General features: G+C 46.3%; 2 protein-coding genes across 14 annotated transcripts in view; one reads left to right on the top strand and one right to left on the bottom strand.

Moving 5' to 3' along the window:
* The window catches only part of IFT140 (intraflagellar transport 140), an 85,978-nt gene extending 79,392 nt beyond the window's left edge, over nt 1-6,586 (top strand). For 8 of the 11 annotated variants that reach the window (XM_027791832.2, XM_027791834.2, XM_027791836.2 and 5 more), the window contains 10 exons: nt 139-329; nt 1,392-1,487; nt 1,837-1,969; nt 2,061-2,204; nt 2,618-2,746; nt 2,962-3,144; nt 4,048-4,254; nt 4,472-4,932; nt 5,270-5,411; nt 6,181-6,586. In XM_027791832.2, coding sequence (XP_027647633.2) covers nt 139-329; nt 1,392-1,487; nt 1,837-1,969; nt 2,061-2,204; nt 2,618-2,746; nt 2,962-3,144; nt 4,048-4,254; nt 4,472-4,932; nt 5,270-5,411; nt 6,181-6,381 — 1,887 coding nt within the window. In that variant the 3' untranslated portion in view covers nt 6,382-6,586. The remainder of the gene's footprint in view (nt 1-138; nt 330-1,391; nt 1,488-1,836; nt 1,970-2,060; nt 2,205-2,617; nt 2,747-2,961; nt 3,145-4,047; nt 4,255-4,471; nt 4,933-5,269; nt 5,412-6,180) is intronic. The other 3 variants (XM_027791835.2, XM_027791838.2, XM_055805355.1) reach the window with 1 other exon arrangement.
* Nucleotides 5,416-26,353, bottom strand: TELO2 (telomere maintenance 2). 3 transcript variants are annotated; one of them, XM_055805360.1, is made up of 21 exons: nt 26,030-26,352; nt 25,383-25,660; nt 24,706-24,774; nt 23,880-24,027; nt 23,368-23,470; nt 22,513-22,581; nt 21,337-21,478; nt 19,890-20,026; nt 19,025-19,113; nt 17,950-18,060; nt 17,245-17,330; nt 16,849-16,940; nt 15,743-15,859; nt 14,685-14,756; nt 14,232-14,402; nt 13,445-13,536; nt 12,488-12,587; nt 12,000-12,064; nt 11,269-11,384; nt 7,997-8,106; nt 5,416-6,192 (listed from the first exon to the last, which is right to left on the bottom strand). In XM_055805360.1, the coding sequence occupies exons 1-20, from the start codon at nt 26,311-26,313 to the stop codon at nt 8,018-8,020; spliced, it is 2,430 nt and encodes an 809-aa protein (XP_055661335.1). In that variant the 5' UTR covers nt 26,314-26,352; the 3' UTR covers nt 5,416-6,192; nt 7,997-8,017. The 3 variants fall into 3 exon arrangements, with proteins under 3 accessions (XP_055661335.1, XP_055661334.1, XP_055661336.1); XM_055805359.1 differs by lacking the exon at nt 5,416-6,192 and having other exon boundaries at nt 6,485-8,106; XM_055805361.1 differs by lacking the exons at nt 5,416-6,192; nt 12,488-12,587 and having other exon boundaries at nt 26,030-26,353.
* Between the last annotated feature and the right edge of the window lie 72 nt (nt 26,354-26,425).

Here is a 26,425-nt window from a genome sequence, read left to right as displayed (position 1 = left end):
TCCTGCCTGAATTATTGTTAATTTGATTGCATTGCAATGACCTGCACTAACAAACTACTTTGAAGTGCGGTGTCTGTTGTGAATGACACCTATGAAACGCCGGTTGGAGCTAACACTGTTTGTATGCTGTCCTTGCAGGAGGATGCAGAGCGACTGTACAAGGCTTGCAAACGCTATGACCTCCTGAACAAGTTCTATCAAGCTTCAAACCAGTGGCAGAAAGCCATCGAAACAGCTGAAGCTCACGATCGGGTTCACCTTCGCACCACCTACTACAACTACGCTAAGCACCTGGAGGCAACCGGAGAGCACAGTCTTGCACTCGCCCAGTAAGCACCAGCCCGTGGCCCCCAGGGAATGTGGGGTTGTTCCCCTGTGAAGACTGAAGGCAGGCTAAGGAGGATGTCTGACGATGACCAGTAATCATTATTTAAAGTCTTTTCCTGTTTCTGGTGCTTTTTATCTCCTGGAGTGAAAGCATCATTACAATAAACTTCCCAGCACCCTCCCAGGCTAATAAAGCTTAGCATCGGAAAGATTGTCTTGTTGGGGCCAGTAGTTGAACCCCACTAATATCCAATCCTGTGCTTGTCTCTGGAAGACCACTTCCCTGTTTTCCTTTTCCCCTGACCAAACCCACTTCTTTACTTCTGAGAGTCCCCCCCACAATTTTTGTAGCAGAATTTAGTCATGACTTGGGTGTTCCTGGTGCCTGGTCCTCTCCTGTGACTGGGATGTGTCCCTAGAGAAGTTAGGGGAGGTGATTTTGAATGTGTTGTATTTCTTTTTTGAAATCCTGTTCTTGTATGAGTTTTAGCATATGAAGTCTCACAATATAACAACAACGTGTAAGGTCACTTCTGTTCAGAGTCAAAGTAGAGCTCTGATGTGATTGGACAGATACGTGAGATGAGATCAAGGTGGGCAGGGAGGTGAGGAGAGACTCCAGCAGTAGCTGGTGGTGTAAGTGCAGTGATCTTATCGTGGAAAAGAGGCTGCAGTTGCAGCAGATGGCAGGAGGACGAGGTGACATGAGGAGCCCAGGGCTTTTGTGATCTTTTCAGCCAGTTGCACAGGGATGTGCTTGATGTTTGGGGAGCTTCCTGGGGTATTTCGTTGGGCCATCAGTGGCACTTGAAGTATTTACTCTCCTGTGATCTTATTACCTCCCTGATTCTAGGTCCCTGCAGGACTGTTGAACTTTTTAGTGTTGATGGTGCTGGCAGACTGCAGCTGGTCTTACAGTGAACTTTTAATAATACAAATGAAGCAGTGTTACCAGTGTCGTCACTCTGTGGCTGTCAAACAACATTAAATGCATTTTTTACACAGGAAGCGAGCTAATACAAAGGTAGTCATTTCACAATCTTACACCTTTGTCTTCTCTACAGCTATGAGAAGTCAGACACGCACAGGTTCGAGGTACCCCGAATGCTCACTGAAGACTTACAGGCCTTGGAGAACTACGTCAACAAGATGAAAGACAAGTCAGTGCTATGCTTGTTCCTTCTCCCAAATGGGACTTTCAGGTCTGAAAGAGAGCAGGGAAGGGCGAGTATGAATCCTCTCAGCCACAAGTTCAACCCCTGTCTTATCTATTCTGATCCTCCTACAGCTTTTTCAGGGTTATACTACATCACCCTCAAGAACTGCCACATTAGGTATCTAGGCTGGCCTCCCCTTATAGTGCAGACATTTGAATGTCACCCGTGAGTTGAGGTAAAGCTTTGTCTACATTCTAAAAAAATATATCTAGTCTTGAGTTCGAGATCTCCAGGAGTGAAAAATGCAGTCTGGCAATTCTTGTTACTGCAGTTAATGTTGTTGCTTTTCTAGGAGCCTGTGGAAATGGTGGGCACAGTATCTGGAGAGCCAATCTGAAATGGAATCTGCGCTAAAATACTACGCACTGGCTCAGGATTATTTTTCCCTAGTCCGTGTCCACTGCTTTCAGGGCGACATTCAGAAGGTAAGGCAGCCTGCTCCTATCTGCTTCCAGAAAGTTCTCATTCCTGGGATGAATATGGGCACAAAGTAAAGCTACATGTTTTCCTTTCCAGGCTGCTGAAATAGCAAATGAAACAGGGAACTGGGCAGCATCGTATCACCTGGCCCGCCAGTATGAGAGTCAGGATGAAATCAAGCAGGCCGTGCACTTCTACACCAGGGCCCAGGCGTTTAACAACGCCATCCGCCTGTGTAAGGTATGCGAAGAGGCACGTCTAGCTCCAAAAGCAATGCAGGGTTCTGTCCTTGGGCAGTGTACAGAATGAAAGCGGTCCAAGTCGTTCATGCCCGTTCTCTCTGGTGAGGCACTGCTTGCTGATGTACAGCCCACTGTGAAGATGCTCCTGGTTTCTGCCTGTATTGTCTACAAAAGACGCATCGATAAAGGCTTGGTGGTATGGGCCATTACTTTCTTCTGTATCTCAACAGAAAACTGCCTGAAACAAATGATGACCATTGCAGCTCAGAGTTTCTTGGGTTGGTATAGGCTTTACACAGAAGGGGGTTGATGGACTGCTACGTGACAGTATAAAGCTGTAGGCTTGCCAGAATACAGAATTATGAAATCTGTTTGCTGCATACCTAAAGCCAGATCTTTCCTTTTGAACAGGAGAACAATTTAGATGATCAGCTGATGAACCTGGCTCTTCTGAGCTCTCCAGAAGACATGATAGAGGCAGCACGCTATTATGAGGAAAAGGGGGAGCAGATGGACAGAGCCGTCATGTTATACCACAAGGTAAATGTCTTCTTACTAAAAAATTACCAAACTTCAAACTGAAGCGGTTCCTACAGCAGAGGCACGTTAAACCAACTGCAGTTTTTACTGTATGTACTGTTTATTAGTAATTTCTTCATGGTGAGTAATGCTTTATTACTCTGCTCTAGGGTATCCTGTAAACTGATTCTTCAGTGCTTATTCTAGTCTTTGAAGACTTGTTTTTAATTTTGCAGGCAGGACATTTCTCCAAAGCACTGGAGCTAGCCTTTGCCACGCAGCAGTTTGGGGCCCTGCAGCTAATTGCTGAAGACCTGGATGAGAAATCAGACCCAGCTCTGCTAGCGCGCTGTTCGGATTTTTTTATTGAACATGCTCAGTACAAGAAGGCAATGGAGTTGCTGCTAACAGCCAAAAAGGTAAGCTGTGCGTTAAAAAAAGTGCATGCACACACATTTATCTTTGTTGGTAAACAGTTATGTGGAGACATTTAGAAGGTTTAAAGTTTCTTCTCGTGCCAATGACTCGTGGGGTGGCAGCTCACTAGCTTAGCTCTAGAAATGGATTCCTGATTTTTAGTCTTATTTCTGGCTTAAAACCTGCAAAACTAATGTATTGGGAGACAGGGAAATTATAACATCGTCAAGTCAAAAAAACCAGTGCTGTCCCTTTTGTCATACCACCAATGTAGTTAAGGCACTTATTTTCTTACCTAAACGTTTTTCGTGCTTCTACCACACCCTCATTATTGTGCTAGCAACTCAGCCTTACCGAAACACCGGGCAGCAGAGCAGTCCTAGACCCCCTCCTCTTTAATGAGCTCTTATGTCTGTCTCTTTCTTCTGTGATTTGCAAGGGTAGAGTAGCCCTTTGCTGGGCTAAAAGCTATTGTATATCCTACTCTCCTAATTTGTTCTCATATGGAAAGAAGCAAAACATTTAACAAAATCTTTCAAATGCCTGTATTTATTTTGTTTGTATTTGCTGAAAACCTTAATGTAGTCACACCTAATAAATCAGAGAATGTCACGTTCAAAGAGACAAAATGGATGAATCTCTAGTGCCACGTTAGTGTCCCCTGAGAAAGCAGATGAGAATCAATGGCCTTCATGGGAGAACAAATGTGAACAAAATGAGACAGCATGGACTTGAGCAGGAGTTGATGTCAGGATGCTTAACTGCACAGCAGTGCTCTAGCCAGAGCACCCACAGCCGTCAGCATCCGTGCCTTCATGTAGCTCATTTCTGTAGGTTACACCACCCGCAATGTGAAGTACCACTGTGGTGTTAGCAACATCTCATAGCTTTCTCACTTCCTGTAGTACCACGAAGCTCTGCAGCTCTGCCTGAAGCAGAACCTGACCATCACAGAGGAGATGGCCGAGAAGATGACGGTCTCCAAGGAGTCCCAGGACCTCTCTGAGGAGTCCCGGAGAGAGCTGTTGGAGCAAATCGCCGATTGCTGCATGAGACAAGGCAATTACCACATGGCGACCAAGAAATACACACAAGCAGGAAACAAGCTAAAGGTCAGCCTGGAAACAGAAAAAAAAGCTGAAGAGGCTGAGCCTATTACCTTCCTAAGATTTCTCAAAACCCTTGTTTTGAGAAGTATAACTTGGAAAAGACTTCATACAGCAGACTATCCAGATGGGGCTGCCTAGCTATCTTAGCATAGTTTATGGTTTTGCCTTCACAATGATATTTTCCCCCCCTCTTCCCCCATGCCCCCCTTTCCATTGCTAGGCTATGAGGGCACTGCTGAAATCTGGAGATACCGAGAAAATTATCTTCTTTGCGGGAGTTTCCAGACAGAGAGAGATTTATATCATGGCAGCCAACTACCTCCAATCGCTGGACTGGCGTAAGGACCCAGAGATTATGAAGAACATCATTAGCTTCTATACTAAAGCGCGGGCCCTGGACCTTCTGGCAGGTTTCTATGATGCATGTGCTCAGGTACTTCCCCCTCCTGTGACTGCTGAAGGTGTTTGGTTTGCTAGCCAGACAGCAAGGCGGTCAACTCTTCTCCTCTTGCAGGTAGAAATTGATGAGTATCAGAACTATGAGAAAGCACAAGGAGCACTGACAGAAGCATACAAGTGCCTTTCAAAAGCAAAGACTAGAAGCCCTCTGGAACAGGAAAGCAAACTAGCACATTTGCAAAGCAAGATGACCCTGATTAAGCGATTCATCCATGCTCGGAGGTGAGTTGCAGTAATGCCAGAGCTGTCATACAAGAAAAGCTCTACTACTACCTACAGTTTAATAAACAATTTGCAGACTCACTTCTAAAAGCTGCTGTTACAGGGAAACCATTATGTGATTTTTAATTTTAAAAGTGCTGTTGACACTTCAATGTCGACAATAAAAGGCAGCCTGAAATACAAGCAAGTGTATTGACCAAGGAAAGTGTAGCCAGAAAGGTGATTATGAAAGAGAACACAGTAAAAAACCCAAACCCACCAACCTTCCCTGGTCTTCACATGACAGGCTGAATGCCCTCCCCCAGCCTGAGTTGTTTCCTTTGGCTCTTTATACTAGAGTTTACGCCGAAGATCCCGAAGAAGCAGTGAGACAGTGTGAACTTCTCCTAGCCGAGCAAGATTTTGACAGTGCCATCCATCTCGGCCACATCTTGGGATTTCTGGTCCAACACTATGTACAAGTGGAGGAATTCCACATGGTAAGTTAATTCTTCCCATCTACAGAGCCCACATTTTGTATGTGCCAGTGCAGCTTGGTATAGCGTGGTTCTCTCATACAGAAAACAATTCCATGGCGGAGGCTCTTTTACAGGAGCTCAGCTGCTCAGCAGGGTGGGGTAGACCTCAGGAATTACATCCACATTAATGTATTTCTCATTCCATGGGACTGAGGAGAAAAAGCTCGCAGGACATAGAGCATAAATAGTGGTGGAGTCTTAAATATTCCCAGTTATTAGCCAAGAACAGATGGGTCAGTCTGGGTGCATGTCTCAGCAGCTACACTGTGTTCCTTTGCCACTGGGCCAAAGAGGAGAAAATTGTAAAATTGCGGTCATTTGAGGAAATGGTGAATCACTTCTGCAGGGCAGAAGTGCCACACACCAGTGCTCAGCCTCAGCTGGAACCCGCCGCTATTATGAAACACAAGGATGCCAAGCGCAGGTTTCTCCAGCTGGGCCGATTAACCTTAACATGTTGTTCTGACAGTGCTTCTGCTGTCGGGAGAACGTAAAACCAGCCTTTGGGCCCCCTTCTTTTTGAAACTGTAAACGACAGAAGTGACCCAGGTCGCTACGAGGGGCCATCACGTTAGCAAAGGCTGCACCTCGTGGCTGAGCATCAGCAGCCTTCACACGGAGCTCCTGACCGGAGCTCAGCCGCGCACCAAGGGTGGGTGCTTTTCACCCACAGCATTTTCATATAGCAGCTTCCCCCCGCCGGCCCAGTGATCTCTGTGCATTGCTTTAGGCTTACCGGTATCTGGAAGAGATGCAGAAAAGAATTCCAGCCACAAACCTGAGCAACTACGTGACCCAGCAGACCATCGAGGCCGTTCACCGAGGAGCAGGCATTCCTGTAAGCCGAGCGCTAGTTCCAGAGCAAACTTGCCACAGCAGCACGGAGAACAAGGATGTGGAAGAGGTGGCTGATGAAGTGGAGGATCCTTGACAACTTACGCTTTTACCAAACACAAAGTTGATTTTAATACCAGGTCATTTATTCTGTTCTTGTTAGGGGTCATGTATTAGTGAACACAATGCTGCAACAAGGCTTTTTGGTTATTACCAAGAATTTATTTTTTCTGCTTGACTGTACAAGCAACAGTATTGAAGTTAATTACTTCAAACACTACATAAAAAGATTCACAAACTGGTTTCAGTATTTTAATAAATTTGAGAGGGAAAAAACTAACAAGAACTCCATATCATAACTTCAGGCCTTTTTCCCAGTACAGAAAAGAGCTGAGTAACTGAGGTGACAACTCCTGAATCGACAAAATTTTCAAGTACAACTTTGATCTGCTGAGGTGCTAACTGATTTGTCATTCCCTAGAAGTCAGAACGTCTGAAAACAATCTCTGTCCCCTTTGAGTAGGAGCTTGGCTAAAAGTCAAAACTACTCCCCTGTTGCAGAATGAAGGGAGGCTTCCTCCAACCCAGAGCTTTTGTATTTAAATACAAAACACAGGGTCACAAGCTAGAGCTACCTTTTACAAGAATCTGGACTAAACCTTTGACTCCCACAACGGCTGGAAGGGACCTCTGGAGGTCACGGGGTCCAAGCTGGGTCACCCTGAGCAAGTGAGGCTTCTTTTCCAAACACCACAGTTACATTAAGCCACTCTATCCTAGTCAGATTTGAGGATGTACATTTCTTCCCTGGCATAAGTAACATAAGTCACCACGAGAAGTGAAGCCCAACATAGGTAACTAAGGTTTCGCTCACTTTTAAGCCTGTTACGCTGTCCCAGGAAGCTGTATTTAGAGTCACTCCTCACACATTTCATACCAAACAGCCCTTCTGCTTTGAATGATTTTCCTGTTTCGTGACTTGCTCCAAAACTTAGGGTGAATATGAAGTTTTTAAATTGTACGTTTTCAGGGAAGAAGGCGGGGGGTGGATTTTAAGGTCAAAACCTGGACGTTACTTGTCCTTTAATAGAAACTTATTTCTGTACTAAGATTATACAAAAAGGATTTCTGCTTTGTGCCTTCCTAACCACAGCACAGCTCTAGCTCAAGCCTTTAAGGTTTGGCACATTTTCAGGAGTTCGGTGTAACTATTCAGTTCTTGCATCTCATCAGTCACTCCCGGCGCCGTGCCACCCCTTTGAACAGCAGGCCGGGTTCCACCACATGCCAGCTGCTGGAAGACATGGGATCCCTACGGGCACGTCACAGCCTTCACCCTGGGAGGTAAGCAGCCCTCTCCAGCCCTCCTGTTTTTCTGACAAGAAGTCTGCTATGAGATCTTCCCTGTATTTTTAGCAGAGTGTTCAAACCTGCCAAGGTTATAAATAGCTGGGGGTGGGGGCTGGGGAGGCGGGGGGGAGGATGGCAGCGCTTGCCTACCTTCCTGCATCTGTACACTCCGTACCGGATAGCAGTAGCTCACTAAATTGGCCTCCACTACAAAGTCCAGATGTCAAGTCAGGTTCGCTGGCTTACGGCTCTGCACCCTTCCCCCTTCTTCCTCTTCTCCAGCCAGGTGACTGCTGAAGGGGCCCCAGCAGTGCCTACACTCATCCAGCTGGCAAGTAGGAGGTGAAGGTCATTTCTTTTACCTTCAGCTAGGAAGAGACAGTTCAGAGTTTCTTTTTCAGATCCTCCATTAGTAGCAAGTTCTGCAAGGCCAGCCTCCTGCAATCCCCATCTGGATCTTTCTCCACCACATCTGTAGAAGAAGCAGCCACTGTTAGTTGGAAAATAGCAAAACGTGCCCTTCACCCAACACGCCTCTGCCGTTCCACTGCCCGTCACAGAACGGCATAAACACAACAGCATATGCAACTAAGTCCGGGCTGGGCATCGGCGCCTGCAGGAATTACGTTAGGCCAGATGGCAGAGATGCACAAACTTGACCATCTGAAGCAGCATGAGTTTAGCTAAGGTGTGGTCAGGTGTGGTGACGCTCAGTTCATTCTTGCAGCAGAAACAAATAGTCAGCTGGGCTGGAACACTACGGAAACCATCTGACCTTGGCAGGGAGGTTATCCCACGGAACGCAGAATGTGTACTTGTGCCCTTGAACTAGCCTTTCTACAGCTGATGTACTAGTATGAACGCAGTCTGCAGTCAGACACTGCACTTACTCAAAAGCCTAAAGTCTCCATTCTGCCAGTTCCTGCCCCCTGAACAAATGCTCAGTGCTCCCTCCTGAAACCTGTGCTCACACTGCCCTTCAAAGGGGGGAAAGAGAGGCAAGCCCTGTGTTTCAACACATTCTCCGTTCCGAGAGGTTCGTCTTTTGATAAACTAGCAGCTCTTTCACACCTTACGCAGCATGTAAGGGAAGGCATGAAGCTGCTTCCAGCAGCTGTTGTTTCAGGGGCCTTTAATGAGCCTGCAAAGTAAAAACCAGGATGCACGCAGGATGTCTGAGCAGGGGGAGCCTGGAAGAGCAGCGAATCTGTGTAAGGATATCCTGTACGCACAAGCGGTGTGCTCAGAGCCCAGTACTGTCAGCCCAAACACATGACTCACTCAGATGGAGTAGGGCTATTTATAACCTCAGGGAGCGCTTCACGATGGTGTTTCCATATTCCCTCTACATAAGGCAAAAAGGGGGAGGTTACAAGACAGCTCAGAAGCTCAGAGATTGATGTTGGCACCATTTCCAATTGCTGTGAGCACGGACCTTGAACTGCTGCCACTGAAAGGGAGGCACAGGGCACCAGAGCATCATTCAGGTCTTTACACAAAAGAGACTCACCTATGACATAGGTTTGTGGCACTTGCGAGGGGTGGGGAATTCCCCTCAAAGGCAGCTGCTGAGGAATCAAAGGAACTGTTTCCTAGAAATGTTTAGGTATTCCCTCCCTCCCCAGGAAAGATGAGGCTCCTCAGTAGTAGGTCCAGCACGGCATTAAAGGCAACGACAGACAAGTACAAGGTGGATCCCTGCCCCTCTCCCCAGCTGAAACATCCCAAAGCATGTCACAGTACCGTGACAGCGACTGAAGGCGTTTTACAGCACGCTGCAAACGCTTTCTAATGGGGAACAGTTCTAGATAGGGCCCAAAGGCTGAAGGGCCCAACAGTCAGTCATATTCACACGATGAACTAGAGCAGCCTGCCGAGGCTCTGTAATAACAGAAGTTATATGAAGTAATAACACACTGCAGCAGATTTGTAGATTTCTACTAAATGCTTCATGGATAACATTTTCTAGCCCACTGTTCCTCACTGTGCTTTAGCTGTAGCAAGAGAAACATAGCTGCTTTAAAGGGGTGATTTCTCCTGGCCATTAGGCACGGTAAGAGGTGGCTTGCATGCTCTGCAGCTTGTCATTTTTCCCAACTGCAGCAGTAAATCTAATATATGACCCCTCTTGCTAATCTTGCCTGGAAGAGCCATGAAACAACAGCAAGCCCGCTAGCTCAAAGCCATGATTCAGTCACAAAAGCGGGTCTCTAGTGACCGACTTCACCTGCTGGAGCAGCAGCGGGGAGCCCCGTGCCTCACTGCGACTGCTGTTTTACCAACAATCTTACAAGAAATAGCAAAGGCATAGCCCAAGAAGCTGCTGTGTTCCAGGAAGTGGCTCTAGAAGCCCTTTTAAGTAGCACTTAAATTGTATTTGATCAGGCATGGAACAGAGCTGCATTCCTTAATGTTTCTCAATGGCTCCTACAACAAGTTCCCCTTCTTTACTAGACACACAACTGGCATCTCATCCTGCTCTCATTCCCACCAGGATCTACCGTGCAATTATCATAAAAAAATCACTATATGTAAAGAGATGGCTATTACACAACCTATAAGCACAAAAAGATGGTACTAGCTCTGTGATGATCTTCCTTCCAAAATAACTCAGTAAAAACCGATTACGCAGACCCTCACACTGAAAATACATTTACAACATTCCTTGAAAGGCTTTACTTGGCAATAGCAGCGTTAACTGCAGAGACAAGCGGATTCCTCGGAGCACCCCATGTCATGGGAAAAGTAAAGTTTCCAGCCCCACAAGGCCGCTCTCTTCCTTTTAAAGAGCACACAGCCCCACAACCCAGCAGGATCCGAGGCCGCCCGTGTCAGTGGCGCTTCCTGCCTGCTCCCTGCGGGAAGCCAGCTCACCAAGAGTGAGAACGGTGAAGGAAACCAACCCAGGGAGTCACACGAGGTCCACTCAGAATACAGTGGATGCTTCAGAGCCACAAAGCACACTTTCCCCTTGTACTTCCAGCACACTGCAATACCATTTGCACAGTTCCAGCCCACCAGAACCCAAAAGCGGTGCGTGCTGATGCGAGCCACGCTGATGCGAGCCATGCTGGGTGCAGCATGCAAAGCTACTTGCTGTCTTTCACAGGTTGTTCCTTCCATCAGCAATAGGAAGTCGGGGGATGGGGCCATGCTTTTCTTCCTTCTATTTTTAGCACTAACGAAACCCATCTTCCACACACTGGGTGTAAATGGACCATACAAGCCTTGTATGTTACTGCTGGTCACGGTCACTGCCAGGTTGTAATATGCAACATGACAACACTTCCTGCCAGCTTCATGAGGTGGGCGGCTGGACACTTAGACCAAGAAAGGGGGCACAATCAATGCACTTTGGGGTTTTTTTGGTCGGCCTGTAAGGTGAGGATAGTCCCACTCTGAAATGCCATACACGCAGCACTCAGCGTAGGCCTGAGGTACCTCAGCACTACACCTGTACAGCACAGAGTGCTCTGGTATTTGCCCTAAAACAAGCAAGCAGGAAATATGCTTCTGTCCATGTCTGCTGCGCAACACCAGGACACTACTGCTACCATCACAGTCAGAAGAGACACCACAAAAAGCCTGCGCCACTAACCAGAAAGACGCTGGCAGATGCTCCCCCACATCTTACCTCCCAGCCAGGACTGAGTCTCCAAAAGCTCCTCTGTCACGTCTTCCAGCAGACACTCTGTAGGGACACTGAGGAGCGTGGAGGAGATACAGGACAGAAGACCCTGGCGCACGTACCTGTTGGAGAAAAACTGAACTGGTTATAGCCTGCAGCTTTGTGCTCCACCTCAATTTCCTCACCTCAGGGGTTCTCCAGTTTCAAATGTTTGTCATTATGATGACTTTTACCATATTACTACTAAGTTTAATCATGCACCAGCTGGCAGAGGCCCCCCATACAGAGCCCCCGCTATGCTGTGGTGCAGGGAGTCTAGCATAAATCAGTGTCCTGGACAAGTCTGAGATCAAAACAGAAATCGGGTGTTTACAGGTCTTAATGTCTTTCCAGGCTGGAATGCCAGAATTGAATCGAAAGGTTTCTGAGCTCCCCGAGTAAACACAGATGGAGAGTTGATCAAAAAATTTGTCACGCTTTCTATAGGTGATGACTGTACCTCCACGCTAGAAGAGAGTAGACAAGTTTGTATGTTGGCCTGACATTAAAGTAATGCCTTCATTACGTATTCTTGCAACACTCAGTCATAAGAACACAAGGCTGGAGGAGAGCATAGAGTTTACACATTACATCAGTGTCATTCTCAGTCAGGTGCTAGTCTTGGACAAAGACAAACCACGTCTGGAGACTGGCTCGCAGCGGATTTTTAAAAATGAAAACATGCAACTACAACTCACGGGTCGGTGTGGAAACGCAGAGCCCAAACAAACTCCAGCAGTGCCTTTCCCATTGCAGTAACTGCCTGCAAAACAGGATTATGACAGGAACACTGACCACCTTCACATTCACATCACCCTACAGAACTGGACCTTGAGATAACTCTGTTGTGAAAATCATGGTTACAATTAACTTTATTTTACAGATGAGGAAATTTAAGCAGTAAAGCAAAACGATGCACCCAGCCTCCCACAGAAGTTGGTAGTTTTTCTACCAGAAGCAAAAGATACTGCAGGGGTGTCCTGAATCCCTTGTCTCTTTTTCTGACTATTTTTTCTGACTATTTTTTTCCAAGCCCTTTTCCCAACTTCTCCCCACATGCAACTCAAACTTGCTGCCAGTCTGAGTGGCGGGCCCCAGAGCCCAGGGCTATTTCAGAAGGCACGCCCGGGTCGCCGGGCTGGAAGCCTCTCCTGCTATCTCTGCAGACTTGTGCAGCCTTTCTTACCACAGTGTTGACAGCCAAGTACATCAGGGTGGCTAAAGTGTGGACCAGTCTTCCAAGGACAAAGTGATCCTCCCCCAGGAGATCAAATGTTGTCAAAGGCCTGCAAGTGCAAGATACACAGCCCCGTAGCAGTGAGAAGGCTGAGCAGCGCCTTTGGAACGCTGGCGGGTTGTGCAGGGCAAACTGTCCCCCACAAGCCTGAATCCCTATGACAACAGTCATTACACAGTCATTCCCAGTTTAATGCAGGCCACAGCTGTTTGCTCTTTGCTCCCAAACCAGTAGATCCTCTACTCTTACAGCACTTATCACGTATTCTACCAACAGGCTTTACCTGGAAAGAACTGCATGCAAAAACCACCACCGCCGCCATACTAGGAACAGTCCATTAAGGCGGGTATTAAAGGAATCTTGATTCTCATGAATCAATTACTCAGCCTTCCCTAGGTAATCAAAGACTTAAGTGACTGACAATAAACTGTGTCCTGTGTCCTATGTGGTCACAAGGACCAGTCCAGGTGACAGGCCCAAACCTGAGGCAGGGCTGACTGGTTAAAGACAGCACTCTGAGTTCGGCGGTTTTGTGTGAGCCTTCCCAGGCCGGGGGTCAGCCAAGACAACTGGTTTGGTACTGCCAAAATCACCCACCTGTGCACCTGTCACAGGTCATTCTTTATGGCGTATGTACATTTCATATTCACATATACACACACACATATCTGTCTTCACTTCTGCAGGGTCTTGCATACTCCTGCCCAACAAGACTTCATCAGCTAAGTCCAAGAGACCACAAACACCTCCTCTCTAAGCTTTATGCACGAGCCAAGCATCCGTGTGGTGTCACTGGACTCCCACGCAGCCTCTGGGCTTTAGCCTGCTGCTCTGAGGCAAGCAGAACAAGCAGAAAGGTTCATTCTGGCAGCTGCCATGCCCACGTCCCAAGGTGTTCACACTCACCTGTCAAAGTGCTGAATCAACGGGAAAAAGAAGTGCCCAGCCACAGAACTGAACTCATTTGGGCCAGAAGCCAGTTCCACTTGAGACTGACCCTGTCCAAAAGAAAAAAAAAGAAGTCTAGGCACAAGATGCAGCAACCCAACTCTTCCACTTCACTGGACGCTGTCAAGACTATGGGTTCCACCCCACTATCAGCCACTGCTTGCTTGTATGCCTATGGCTACTAGTTTCCAGACTGGACGGCTCGCTTGCCACTCGAGGTCCTCTCACACATCTAAGCATAGCTCAGTACTGCTGAGTTAGACATAAGAAACAAGAACATGCAAGGGATAAAGGAGTTTTGGAAAGCAAGTTCTCTGGGATGAACCACTAGGGAGTTCTGGGAACTAGGAAACTGGCATCAATTTATCTCCCTGAAAAACAGGAAGGCTGAGACAGTCCAGCCCAGAGGCAGCTAGTCTGATGGAGGCTCTGGGACCAGTGAGGTGCAGTCACAGCTCCCTGCAGTGGCCAAACAAGCTCGGAACAGCAACAACTATCCCTCAAGGCAAGGAGTTCAAGATCTATTTTCCTCTCCCTGCCAGGAGAGCACTACAGGAGCTGGTACTCTGCACCAAAAGGTTCAGCCAGATACTAAGATAAACATATATTTGCAGTTACAAAGTCTTTCCTTTGGCTTGGACCCAATTTCACAGGTATTCTGCTCTTTCCAGATACAACTACAGCAACTCCTAGTGTTACCATTTTTACTGGATTTGACATTAGTTTGCTTCTGCCCTGGCCTCACCGTAGCAAATCTCCGAGTCTTGCTTTTGATCCTCTCATCAACAATTCTTCTCCAGCCCTTAGAGCTGTCACTTCCAGGAAGTGGCTGGATACAAGGTTTTTGGGCACCAGGGCGTGTGGTCTTCCCACGGGATTTGGGATAGGACAGCTCCTGAGCTGCCAGAACCAATACCTAGATGATAAAGAGGAAGGTTCTGTAAAAAAGGGCTGGGAAATCCTTGTACTAGGGAACAGAGTTACCTGCAGCCAAACTGATAGGAACAGCCAGGCAGAAAGGAACAACAGGTTTAGAATGAAGAACAGCAGGTTAACTGACCCTCAGCCAACGCTAAGGTAAGAGATTCCCACGCCTCTGCCTACGAGGAGTAAAACGTAGCCACATTACATCTCAGGGAAACAGCAGTGGTGCAACAAAGACGCAAGGGAAGCAGGAAGTGAAGAGAAGAGCACTTACATCGAGAATGTCCATGCGCTGACGAAGACTGTAGTTCAGAGCGTAGAACTGAGAGGTCAAGTACTTTGCTACCTGTACAGAAAAATCAAGGCACAATGAACACCATCCCAGGCTGGAAAAAGCCTTCCCACCGACCCTAAAAGCACTCCGTTTCAGAAGAAGTCCTGCTTCCTGTTAGTTAACAACAAGCCTCCAAGAGAAGGGCAGAGACGTGCTGTGCAAACGGGAAATTCAGACACTTCCACTTCCAGATTCTCTCAAAGCAAGTAAATGACAAATGGGACTGCCATTCTTCTCCCCCTCCCATGCAGGGACACAGAAACAACTGCCACGGCAGCTTTGGCACTTCGAAGGAGACTTACTGTGGCCTTGCAATACTTGAAGAGGGGTTATAACAAGGATAGAGAGACACTTTCTACCAAGGCCTGTCCTGAGAGGACAAGGGGAAAAGGTTTTAAACTGACAGAGGGTAGGTTTAGATTGGACATAAGGAAGAAATTCTTTACTGTGAGGGTGGTGAGACACTGGAACAGGTCGCCCAGAAAAGCTGCCCCAGAAGCCTTCAAGGTCAGGTTGGATGGGGCTCTGAGCAAACTCATCTAGTGCAAGATGTCCCTGCCCACAGCAGGGGGGGTTGGAAGTAGATGATCTTTAAATGTCCCTTCCAACCCAAACCATTTGCTGATTCCATGCTTACAACCACCAGTCAAATCATCTTTTAGAGAAGCCCTTTGTGCCTCAGCTTCCCATTTTTGCGAAACAATCACTCCTGCAGTGCATCAAGATCTTATTTCATTTGCCTGGTCAGGGATACTCATACTAACAGCCTCCAAAGAGCTCCTCCAGTCCGTTGCAGCTCTGAGAGAGTTTTCTCTTTCCTGTTGTTTCAGTCATCTATTGCAGATTCTTCAGTGCATAGCCCATCTCTGCATAAATGCTGCCAGACATGAACTAGCTATTCTACCACACTCTGATAGCTGCTTCTAGCAAGAGACTCAGCTGCTTACATTTTTGCCTGTGCCTCAAGTGGAAAAAGGAAAGCACCAAGAGGGACTCACAGGTATTGGATCTGTGGTTAAAACAGCTACTTGAGCTCTCTGACGGAGCTCCAGAAAGCCTTCGATGCAGGTCTTCTCCTCCAAATGTAATAATATTTTTGCCAGCTCGACACTAACCTGCTCAAAATACAAAAAAAAACAAATCAAATCCCTGCAGGTGTTTGCGTTTTTTCTTCTCACAGGATTTACACACCATTTCTAATGTTTAAGCAAAGACAATAATGGTATAGAGTATAGGCAACATGTCCGTTACTTAGGAGGGAGAGAAAACACAGTAAATGCCATCAAGACAGATTTCTCCAAACACTATGCCAATTTCTCTGTCCACCATTTGCTTCAGCTTTTTGGACAAGTGGTGGCATGATGATATAGCAGGACCTGTCACCATAAGCGATGGGTTAAAGGGTACAGTACCACACCCGAAGCCCATCCTGCTCAGTAACAGGCCTGATGAGCAGCAGCAGATCGCGCACTGTCTGCACCCCTTCCCTTGGCTGGCAGCTGCCACGTTCAAGTGTTCACTAACAAGTGGTGGTGAGCACTCATCACACCAGTGACCTTGTCCCAAGTTCCTCTCACCTGAGCTTTTCATCTTGACCAGTACAATCCAACTGCTCCCTCTGGAAGACATCATGCTTGTACAAGCAAACAGGGAAAGTCCATTTGATTTTATCTCCCATTTTTGTTGGGGAATAACAATTAAATTCCATTTCAATTAAAAATCAATTAAATCCAAAACTAAAATCAATTGGTCTGTGGAATTCATGGCTGCTCTGCAAACTGCATTTCTAATGTTTTTTCTTCCCAGCACCAAGCATGGAGCTTCCTGACGTTACCGGCAAGCTCTACTTGCAACACATTTCATTTTCAGCACCGGAGCTGCTAAATGCCATACTATGCCAGCACCTTTGCCTGCTTCTTTGTTCCTCTGTGCTCTGTAGCCTCACCTCCAAAGCTATTTTTCTATTCCCTTCCCAAGTTGAAAGCTTTAAATCCAGGTACACGTCAGCCTGGCCTGCTGCTGTATTGGAATGTTTAGACTCCACAAAGGCAAAGGGATAATTCTGTAGCTACAGCCCACTGGTAACTCATACTGCTTCACCTACCTCTCTTGTTGCTACTGGATTCTTTCGAACCAAGCCCTCAAGAGCCTTGACTGTAGCTTCCCATCTGTCCACATCTTCAGATCCCGTCAGGACTAAAGGTAATCAAAAGACAAACGAAAGCTATTAACGGAATAGTTGTGCTTGCATAAGTGCCCCCAACTTTCTTCTGCCAATAGTTTATCTTGTGTTACGGGCAGACATGACTGAGCCAGCGCACTATCAGTAGTATGAACTAAATTGTAATTACTCAGAAATTACACTTCAATACTTGAGCCCAGATTACTGAAATCCTACAGCTTTTTCAAATTAGCTCATGAAAAAACCCAAACAAACTTCAGAGATGATTCTCCCAAACCCAGTGAGAAACAGATGAAAACTCAGCCCCAAACCTCCTACCTTCAATACAGTCTCGGATATACACAGGAGCCTTAGTTTTTAGTTCTTTATCCTCTGACATGTCGTAAGGCATAAGGTCATCATCACTGCAAAAGAAATAAAGGCAGGAGTTAGTCTATGGGGTATAGATGTTCTTTCTTTCCCCAGCTATCCACAACAGGGAAAGAACCAGCACACACTGTCCTAACACCATCACTGCTGCCTCACCCCGCAGCACTGTTGAAGCCTAGCCTGGAAGTGTTCCTTAGGAAGTTCTATGAATTACTCTGAAGGTCAGTGGAAGAGCACTTCTGTGACCAGATCTGGAACTGGATCTCCTGGTCAAGTGCAGGAAGGAGACAGGTGACCAAAAGACTAGAAGCCGATTCTTCAGATTTCTTTATACGTTGGTAAAATGACAGAGTAAGACAAGTCTGCTATTAAAAGCGGTAAACATACCCATAATGCCAGGAAACACGTATATACGTCAAATGGACTAAATACAATGGTTGTACATGATGTGGGCTTTGCTTAAATTATCGACTAATGTACTTACACGCAATTTCCTACACAAAGTTCTACTCTGCTGCATACTACTCAGCTGAACAAGGTCAGAAAGCACAAGATTTGCCAAGAAACGCAACTACCAATAGCTCCCTTCTCCCCACATCTGCTCTTAGAACCTGCCATTTTTTTTCCATTTCCTACCAGTTTCTTGCCCCATACCTGTCCAGCTCAGCATCCAACTCCTCGTCTGGCACCACAGGGGCTTCTGTATGTGATTTCTTGTTACCTTCCAACACCAATGGCAGTGCAGCATCTGCTTGCTCATTCCTGCTGTGAGGAACAAGAAGTATTAAAACCAATCACAGTAACAGCCAGATAATCATTTCTGCTGCAGTCTCCCACCCAGCTCGGTCAACACAAGGAACAAAGTCCTGGGAAGGAGAATGTGGTGAGGGGAGAAGACATGCAGAATTTCTTAAGAGAAGAGCAAGGGAAAACAAAAATTAAGCTAGCTAACTTGCTGCGTTCCCCTGCACTAACCTGTACCTAGGACTGCTAAGGGAAGACTTGTCTGTGATAACTGGATCACACTGGCCTGCACCATATTTGAAGCTGCGAATGAAACTGAACAAATAGGGAAGAAACACCTTTAGCCATGACTAGTAGAATGAATACAATAATTGAGAATTTTTCTTCTGTCTCTGTGCTTATTCCTGTGGACTTCGGCACTGCCCTTTCATCTCTCCGTTTCTCAAATGCTGTCTCAAACAGCTGTCCATGCTGATTATGCACCTAAAAGGGGAGCAAACACTTCTGTACTTTACTGGAGTGCTGGACAGCTTCACTTGCTAATAACACGAAGTGCTTCATTCATCTGCTGATAAAACCAAGCACTACAAAGCGCCTCGGCAGATGCTATGGAAGTTAAGAACCAAAGAACCAGTCTTTAAACTGACAGATATGCTAGATTTTTGTCACTGCATGGGCTGGGGGCATACGACCCAAATGCCCGATTTCCAAGATGCAAACAGAAGGCCCATTTGATTCTACCCAGGGGGTCACAAGACCCCTGCAGCATGGTTTCATCACGTGCAGCTATCAAACAAACAATGTTAATACACAACTACCATCTGAATTATGAATTTAACATAACTACATTGCACCGCAAGAATAAGCATTATAATGCTCAGGAATATGTAAGACATCTTGAATACTGTATACAGTTCTACTGTATAACTCAGAAACGGAGAAGGGCTAAAAGATGGTGTGGAAATTAATAGTAGGAATATCTTACTCATCATCTGGAAGGCTGGGGACAACACAGAACGGTGGAGCCTGCACCAGAAGGGACTTCAGTTCTCTTGCTTCGTCATCTTCTTTGTACTAGACATTCAAAATAACTGTTATTGCACTCCATTTGATTGCAAATACGCCCAGCATTCAACATTTGACCCTTCTGCTGCATGCAAGCAAAGGCTGAATCACGAGCAGATGAACTCGCACAAATCCCATTCATTTCAGTCACCGTGCTGCCAGCAGTGATGTATTTATGCTGTACAGTGATCTGTGCCGTAAGTAACCTTCATCGCTGTATTTAACAGCAGTACCTGATCAGATCTTGCCTGAACGTTGTTAGAATCTCTAAAAGATTTAATAAATGGCAGTGCAACAAGTTTTTTTTAAAAAGTATGTGATTTAATCTCATAATTCTTATAAACTCTACTGGAAATAGCAGAGCATATATCCCCACGTCAGTCTTCAAAATCTCAACTCTGAGCAAGTCTTCCCACCATGGCAGGGACTGAATGTTCCCCACTGGTTTAGGTTTGAAGTTCCCTCTCAACTTCCATGAGTCAGATTCTGATTCCCTCGTGCCATAGGATAACCCCCTAGCAGTCCTCCACCACCACCAGTCTGCCCTGAGCTACGCCATCAGGTTACACTCTTAAGGTCACTCGCAGCCACCTGGCCATTTTCTATGCAATTTTTTTTTTTGTAGGCAGATACGCTCTCTTTTTGAAAGTGTTGCTGCCTCTCCTTATTTCCCAATAATAAGTGTTAGAACTTGCTAACTATAATGCTCTAGATCATCTGGTTTAAAGCTTTTATTATTTTATTAAGCCCTGCACACCAGACACAAATTTCATTATAACCTTCACCTGAAACTTCAGGACAGGTCCGTCAGTGTTTATTTTTGAACTAATGCTCTCTGCCACAATCATTCCCAGACGCCGTATTTGTGGTAGATTGCTGTCTAAATGGCATTTCACACCCTCCATCATGCTTGTGAGAAGCCCTGGGGAAAAAAAAAACCAACCAACAATCCCCCCGAAACACACACCACAAAAAACCATGAGACCCAAACAGTACATCAGACAACGACAGGAACAAACATCCATCTTTACGGTGGTTCCCTGAGAGGGCTTCTTTAGCTGCTCACCATCCAACAATGGGTAGAAAGATAAGAAGGGCCACACAGCTGTGACTTCTCTTTCTGCAATGGCAGTGTTGCCCTTCAGCACCAACATAGTAAAACCATACCTCTTCATGGGGTACAAAGTCAATGAAACATTACAATATATTCTAAATTTGGGTTATTTTGGTTTTCACTGAAACAAAAAAGGATGGTAAGTCAAGTCAATCTTTAGCTTTTTTTCAGAACGCTTCAAAGTGAAAAGTGAAAAGTCATGTTTTGAGATAGGCACAAACTCTGACCAGTACAAGAATCACAAGAGGGAGAAATTTACCTCATCACCTAGATAAGTTGAAACAGGCAGTTAACACCAGTATTTCTCAGCCCACAGAGAACGATGGTTGCCAGCTTTACCAGGGCAGACCTACAGCTGTTACACTGACCTCCTTCAGCTCAGAAAAGCTTATCTTTTCAACAGCTTTCAGATAAAAAACGGATTCTGAAACTACAGTACTGTTAGCAAATAACAGGTCACTCATTCATCTAAAGAAGAATTAATTCTAGAACGAAACAGATGAACAGGTCTTATAAGCCAACCTTCTCCTCCCATAAAGGCCACACATACAGAAAAGTAACTCTAGACATTGGGCAGATTTATTTTTTATTTTAGACCAGGACCCCAATGTGCTACGCACAGTACGAACACAGAATAGAGGAGGCCCTGGCCAGTAACTCATTATCCCTGTTTATCTCACACTGAGAAGCAGAATGACACTGAGAAACGCACATGGATAGTCCGAGGCCAACCAAACAGCTTTTTATCCTGACATACTTTCCCCTGTCCCCTTCGGAACCTTACTCATGCTCCAACAGCGAGCCTATAAATCGCACATCACGCCACTCCTCTAACCAGCCCCAGAGTCAATCCTTGCTTTCCTGTGACAAAACTTAAGGGTTCCTAAACCATCGTTCAGGTAAGAACCTTAGGTCAAAGATACACTTCTCCAATTCCATGATTTAAAGCTATGCATTTGGAACTATATCACATCAGTGCTACAGAAGAGAGGCTACCCTGTTTACCAAGATGAATATGAGACAATTTTGTTTATCCATAGATCAAAACAAGATGTTTTTTACTCACAGTCAGACCTTCTGTTAAACCAATCTAACCTGTACTTCTCCCACCGCCTCACCTTGTCTGCAGCTCTCAATTTCAGGCTCCTTCAGGTGGGAGAGGCAGATAAGGATGGCCTTGCTAATGTACTGCTGCTGCTCAGGTGGAGAGTGTTTCACAGCACTGCTGCTGCCCCAGGTCTCCAAAAGTTCTTGCAGCACCTGAATCAGAGAACTCAAGTGGGCTTGAAAGATCTTTTCTACACCTAAGTAATCTCTTCGAAGCACATTTCTGACATGTGCTTTCATACAGCACATTGTATGTTCTGCTGGCCTTTTGGTCTTCACACTTCCCAGTGAACTTCACACTCCCTACAAATGGAGCTAACTTTGTATTTCAGGGCCCAAAACATACTGTGCTTGACCAATTGAGAACTCTGCATTACCTTTAATAAATTGTTTTTAATAATACATATTATTAAAAATATGTATTTTTAATATTTTTTAATTTTAAAATTAAAATTTTTTAATTCTATTTTAAAATTAAATTTTAATTTTATTTTAAAATTTAAAAATATGTATTTTAATAAATACATATTTTTTTATTTAAAAGTGGTGAGCTTATTTCTCATAAATATTATATAGAAAGCAATAAATAATATTGTCAAAAACCAGTATGATTTTATGTGTTTTCAGTCCAATCTTATATAGCTGCCAGTACTTCCAGGTAATTTTAGAATGTGTAACCAGCGGCGGGGGGGGGGGAAGAGGAATTGACAAAAACGGTAGAGATTTCCAGAGATACCAATTTCCTAGAAGTTTCATCACGCTGCTGACTTGGAGTCTGAAAGTATCTGCAACCCCACTGAGGAGGCAGATGAGATTCTGAAGCACCATCCATTTGGCAGGCAGCTTTCAAGCAACTTCGCCATCTGCCCAGCCGCACAAATAGGAGATGACAGAGGAAGCCGAGAAGGATGGAGGACATGGGACATCTGTTGGAACCCAAGCCGCATTAGTTTTGCTACTTGGAAGACAATCTACCAATTAAATTTGAAAAACTACTGCCAAGTCTTCAATTTGTATATGACAATTTACTTGTGATATGGCAGGGCTTCCCTCACTCTCATGAATAGTGGCAAAATTGTCTTAGAGAAGCACCGAAATTGTGCACTCCACAGGCACACATATACGCACACTCACACAGCAGAACGTTTTCTATCAGATACCCCACCAACAATGTCACTTAATCTTACTTTGATCAGTAAGGGACGCCGAAGGCTATCCAGGGACAGGTAGCCAAGGAGGTTCTGCAGCACTGCAGTCTGCAACAAAACCCATGAGTTTTGCTTTAACTGGGCATAAAGTTGTGCAGCAATAGCAAGCATGTATTTTTACTGTGTTAAACATCTCATTCTGAGGGACTGGTTGACAACATTCAAAGACAGAAAAATAAGCAAATTTAAAAACCCAACCACAGACACACTCATGCAGTTGCTATGAAATACACAGAAAAACAAGACAGGAATACAGTACAGTATTTTTACCATCAAAACCAGATCAGCAGAGTCACAGGCAAACATGGAACACAGAAAGTCTAGAGAACATCTCCCACAACATCACAAACCACAGAAGACTTTAACACCTTGTGACAAACACAGGTGCACAGGGTGGGGGGCAGAGGAAGTCCTTGTCTCACCTCTTCAATCTAATTCTTAGCCCTGAGGCCGATCACAGCTTCTTCAGTCTCTCCTTTCAGATTCTAAATTAACTAGACATCGCCAGCTCCCCAGAATACTGAAATTATGCACAAAACCCCAAATGGTTCCAGAAAAAGACTACAGTAACTCTGCTAATGGCCATCAACCCTAAGAGAGCACATGAATCCCATGATTTCAAAGCAACCATTTACCACTCCCTCTTCATTACATTCAGCTGAGGGGATGTAAGTGAACAGCTGCATAGCTCAGGTACGCATTAGGAGACAGAGGGCTGATTTCAGAACGAAGAGTTAAATCTTACTCGAGAACACCTGCAGCTTGGCTAAAAAACACATCAGCACTTGGGAAAAACAGGTGTTACTGCACCACTGTTCAACACAGAGTCCTTACCGTGTGGCCATACTGCAAGAGCAGCACCTTCTGTGTCACCACAAACTGAGCTTTCTTGTTTTTCACAACCAGGTTACCCAGCAACCTAGACAAGACATCTGCCCTAGCAGGACAGGTCAACAGCAAAACGTTAGGGATCCACGTAATTACTGTCACGCTGTTACCAATCACAGGAAATTTTGTGAACAGCTATTTGCAATAAAATTTCTAAAACACCTCTAAAGTTTTAAGAGTGAGTCATTAACTGCAAAGAATGTTTAAACTTGTTTTTTCACTGCATGTCATGGTGCAGATGTTTAAGAAATGGTTGCAGGTTCTACCTGAGAGGGAATAATCAACTACTTTACCCCTAGAGTCTCTCAGGAAATGGCACTGTAAGAAACCACCTACACAAACACACACACACACACCCCCCCACACACACCAGCATCTTTCAGAAACCGATTCTGCAAGTATTTGTGAAAAAAAATCCAGCCTTTGCTCTGTAGCAGGGAGGAAAGCAGGGTTCTTACCCAGGTGCTGTCTGCACAAAACCAAGGACTACTGCTTCCATCCAGCGGTCTGGCACACATTCAACCAACCGCCAGCATATTCTTTGCCAGATGCAGTCTGACTTGGTGAGATCCGTTAGATGGGGTACCAAAACACTCAGAATTTCCTCTGAAGTGGAAAAGAAAACAGGTAAGCACACCAGATGGACAGAACTGGTGCAATGGTGCTCAAAGCCTGCAAGCAAATGTCAAGGTCCTTACAAGATGAGGACATACGATGTACAGTTTGCAGTTCTACATTGCTCCTGTGGTAAGAACTAACCTAAGCAGCCTAAGGAACTTGCAAGTATTCCTCATCACAGTAAACACAGCTAGAAAACCTTTCCTCTTCTTCCCCAGCCCTGTTAACTACTTCTGCATCCAGTGGCTTCCAAGTCCTAAGGAAAGCCAGACTGAGGGCTACTCACATGAGAGGGTTATTACGTATGGGCAGTGATTTATGCTGGTATTTATGAGGCACTTCCAGACCACTGGATGAAAAGCACTAGAAAAGCACAGTTACCCTGAATGGCAGGATGAGAAAGCTAATAACCTTTATATCAATTAATATCAATTTTTGAGAGAACAGATCGCATTCACATGAGCTGACAGAAAAGCACCAGCATCTATCAGATGCCTACTTGAGTAGCCTTAGAAAGCCTGTACAGCTCACCTCGCAAAACCCCCAAAGTATTACCTGGTCAATCTCCCACTCCCTCTGTCGATTATCATCACAGTCATTCTTCTGTACTAATACAGTAAAACAGACCTTCCCTCGCCACAAAATAGTCTTGTAAAAAACACTCACTTTGTCTTCCTTGAACGCATACCTTCCCCAGGACATGAGAAACAAAAGAGATTGAGCAATCCAAGCCACCTGGGATAAAACAGACACAAGCTTAACAAGTGCATACCAGCATCCTCCAAACAGCCTTCAGGAGGTGCATGCACTTCTACAAGTGCTGAAGCCTGAAAAGAGATTAACTTCTTCTCTTCAAGCATCACCCCTTCCTCCCTCCACCACCTGCCTTCAGGCACAAAACGGCACCCAGTATTACTTATATGCAGTGAGAGTCAGAAGACTAAAATAGTTCAGTCCCACTTTAGCACAATGGTAACAAAGCCACTGTTCATTCAGTTGAACATGAATTCATACAGAATGAAACAAAGTTAATTCAGTACCATTTAAATCTTATATAGAATTCCTCCAGCAGAGACCAAGTGACCACAATTAAGCTTTGGCAACAGATGAAACTATTTAACCACCTGTAGGATTGCACCTTTCAGGGAGATTTAAAAAACCTGGGCCATCTTGCTCATCCCTGGTACCTTACACTTTTAACACAACAAACTTTAGCCTGGAGGATGAACGTGAGGCTCAGCAATACCCGTTAGCTGTATTTCAAGCACCAGCCAAGGGGGTCAATAGACACAACACTTCTTCATGAGAGCTGTCTCTATAGCACAGCCCTCCTGCACTCTTACCTCTCAGAGACTCTGAGATCTTCTGCAGCACCTGGATAATCGCACCACCCAAGAACGGAAAGTAGTTCTGTGGGAAGAATACTGGGGGGGGGTTCCCTTGGAGTTTATTGCTCACGTGATCAGGCAAACATACGACCTTGTTGAGCAGGGCCTCCTGCAGCTCAGGCGAGCCAGCCTGCACTTGCTGCTGACAGACATCCCACATCAGAGCTGAAATCCGTCCTTCCTGCAGGAACTGCTCCAGCACCGCAACGACCTCCCCCAGACGAATGTTAGGGCTGGAAGAAAGTAACTGGAGTACGTCCCTGCCCCTTTTAACTGATTAAAAAATATATAAAATATGTGCATCCCATTGTTTTTGTGTTGTTGTATCACCACTACAACACCGCTGCTCAATCACACGTAATTTTAATCAAAACCGAACTAAAATCGAAGCGCTCTCTGCATCTCTCTAGTTCCCGCAGCTCCCAGCCTCCCAGGATGCTCCACAGGCATAATAAGGAGCGGCTGGAGCCCTGCGGGAAGGCCCAGCCCCCGAGCGGCTGTGGGCACGGGCGAGGCCCCCCGCACCCTGCGGCCCCGCTAAGCCGCGGCCCGCCGACCCCCGCCCCGCCGCCTGCCGCCGCTCGCCCCCGCCGCGGACTGACCCTGGGGAGGCGAGGGCCTCCAGCAGGGCGCCGAGCGCCAGGCCGGGCGGGCCCTCCAGGAAGCAGCTCTGCCACAGGCCCTCGGGCCGCGCCGCGGGGGGCGCCCGGGCCAGGCCCCGCAGGAAGGCGCCGTACAGCGCCCGCTCCCGCTCCCCGAGGGCGGCCGGGCCCCCCGCCTCCGCCAGGGCGGCCCGCACCGCGCCCAGCACCGCCGCCGCCGCCCCCTCCCCGGCCTGGCACAGCTCCGCCGCCGCGGTCCGCAGGGCGCGCTCCAGCGCCGCCATGACGCGAAGGGAGCGCGGCCACAACGCCACTTCCGGCCCGCCGCACGCCACTTCCGGCCGGCCGCGGCCAATCAGCGGCGCTGCCAGCACCGCCCTTAAAGAGCCAGGCACC

The sequence above is a fragment of the Falco peregrinus genome, chromosome 5 (genome assembly GCF_023634155.1).
Source record: "Falco peregrinus isolate bFalPer1 chromosome 5, bFalPer1.pri, whole genome shotgun sequence".
NCBI lineage: Eukaryota > Metazoa > Chordata > Aves > Falconiformes > Falconidae > Falco > Falco peregrinus.
The sequence above is the reverse complement of the archived record's forward strand: the minus strand, read 5'-3'. Positions and strand labels throughout refer to the sequence as shown.

Bases quoted from the DNA above. Each gene is read 5' to 3' on its own strand.
- TELO2 (XM_055805360.1), bottom strand. From the start codon at position 26,313: ATGGCGGCGCTGGAGCGCGCCCTGCGGACCGCGGCGGCGGAGCTGTGC. The intron at 17,331-17,949 runs GTATGGGGCAAG...TTTCTTTTGCAG, and splicing joins TTGGATGCTGAGCTGGACAG to TGATGATGACCTTATGCCTT. The intron at 14,403-14,684 runs GTAAGTGCTCTT...TTTATCATCTAG, and splicing joins AGCGCATGGACATTCTCGAT to GTATTGGTTCTGGCAGCTCA.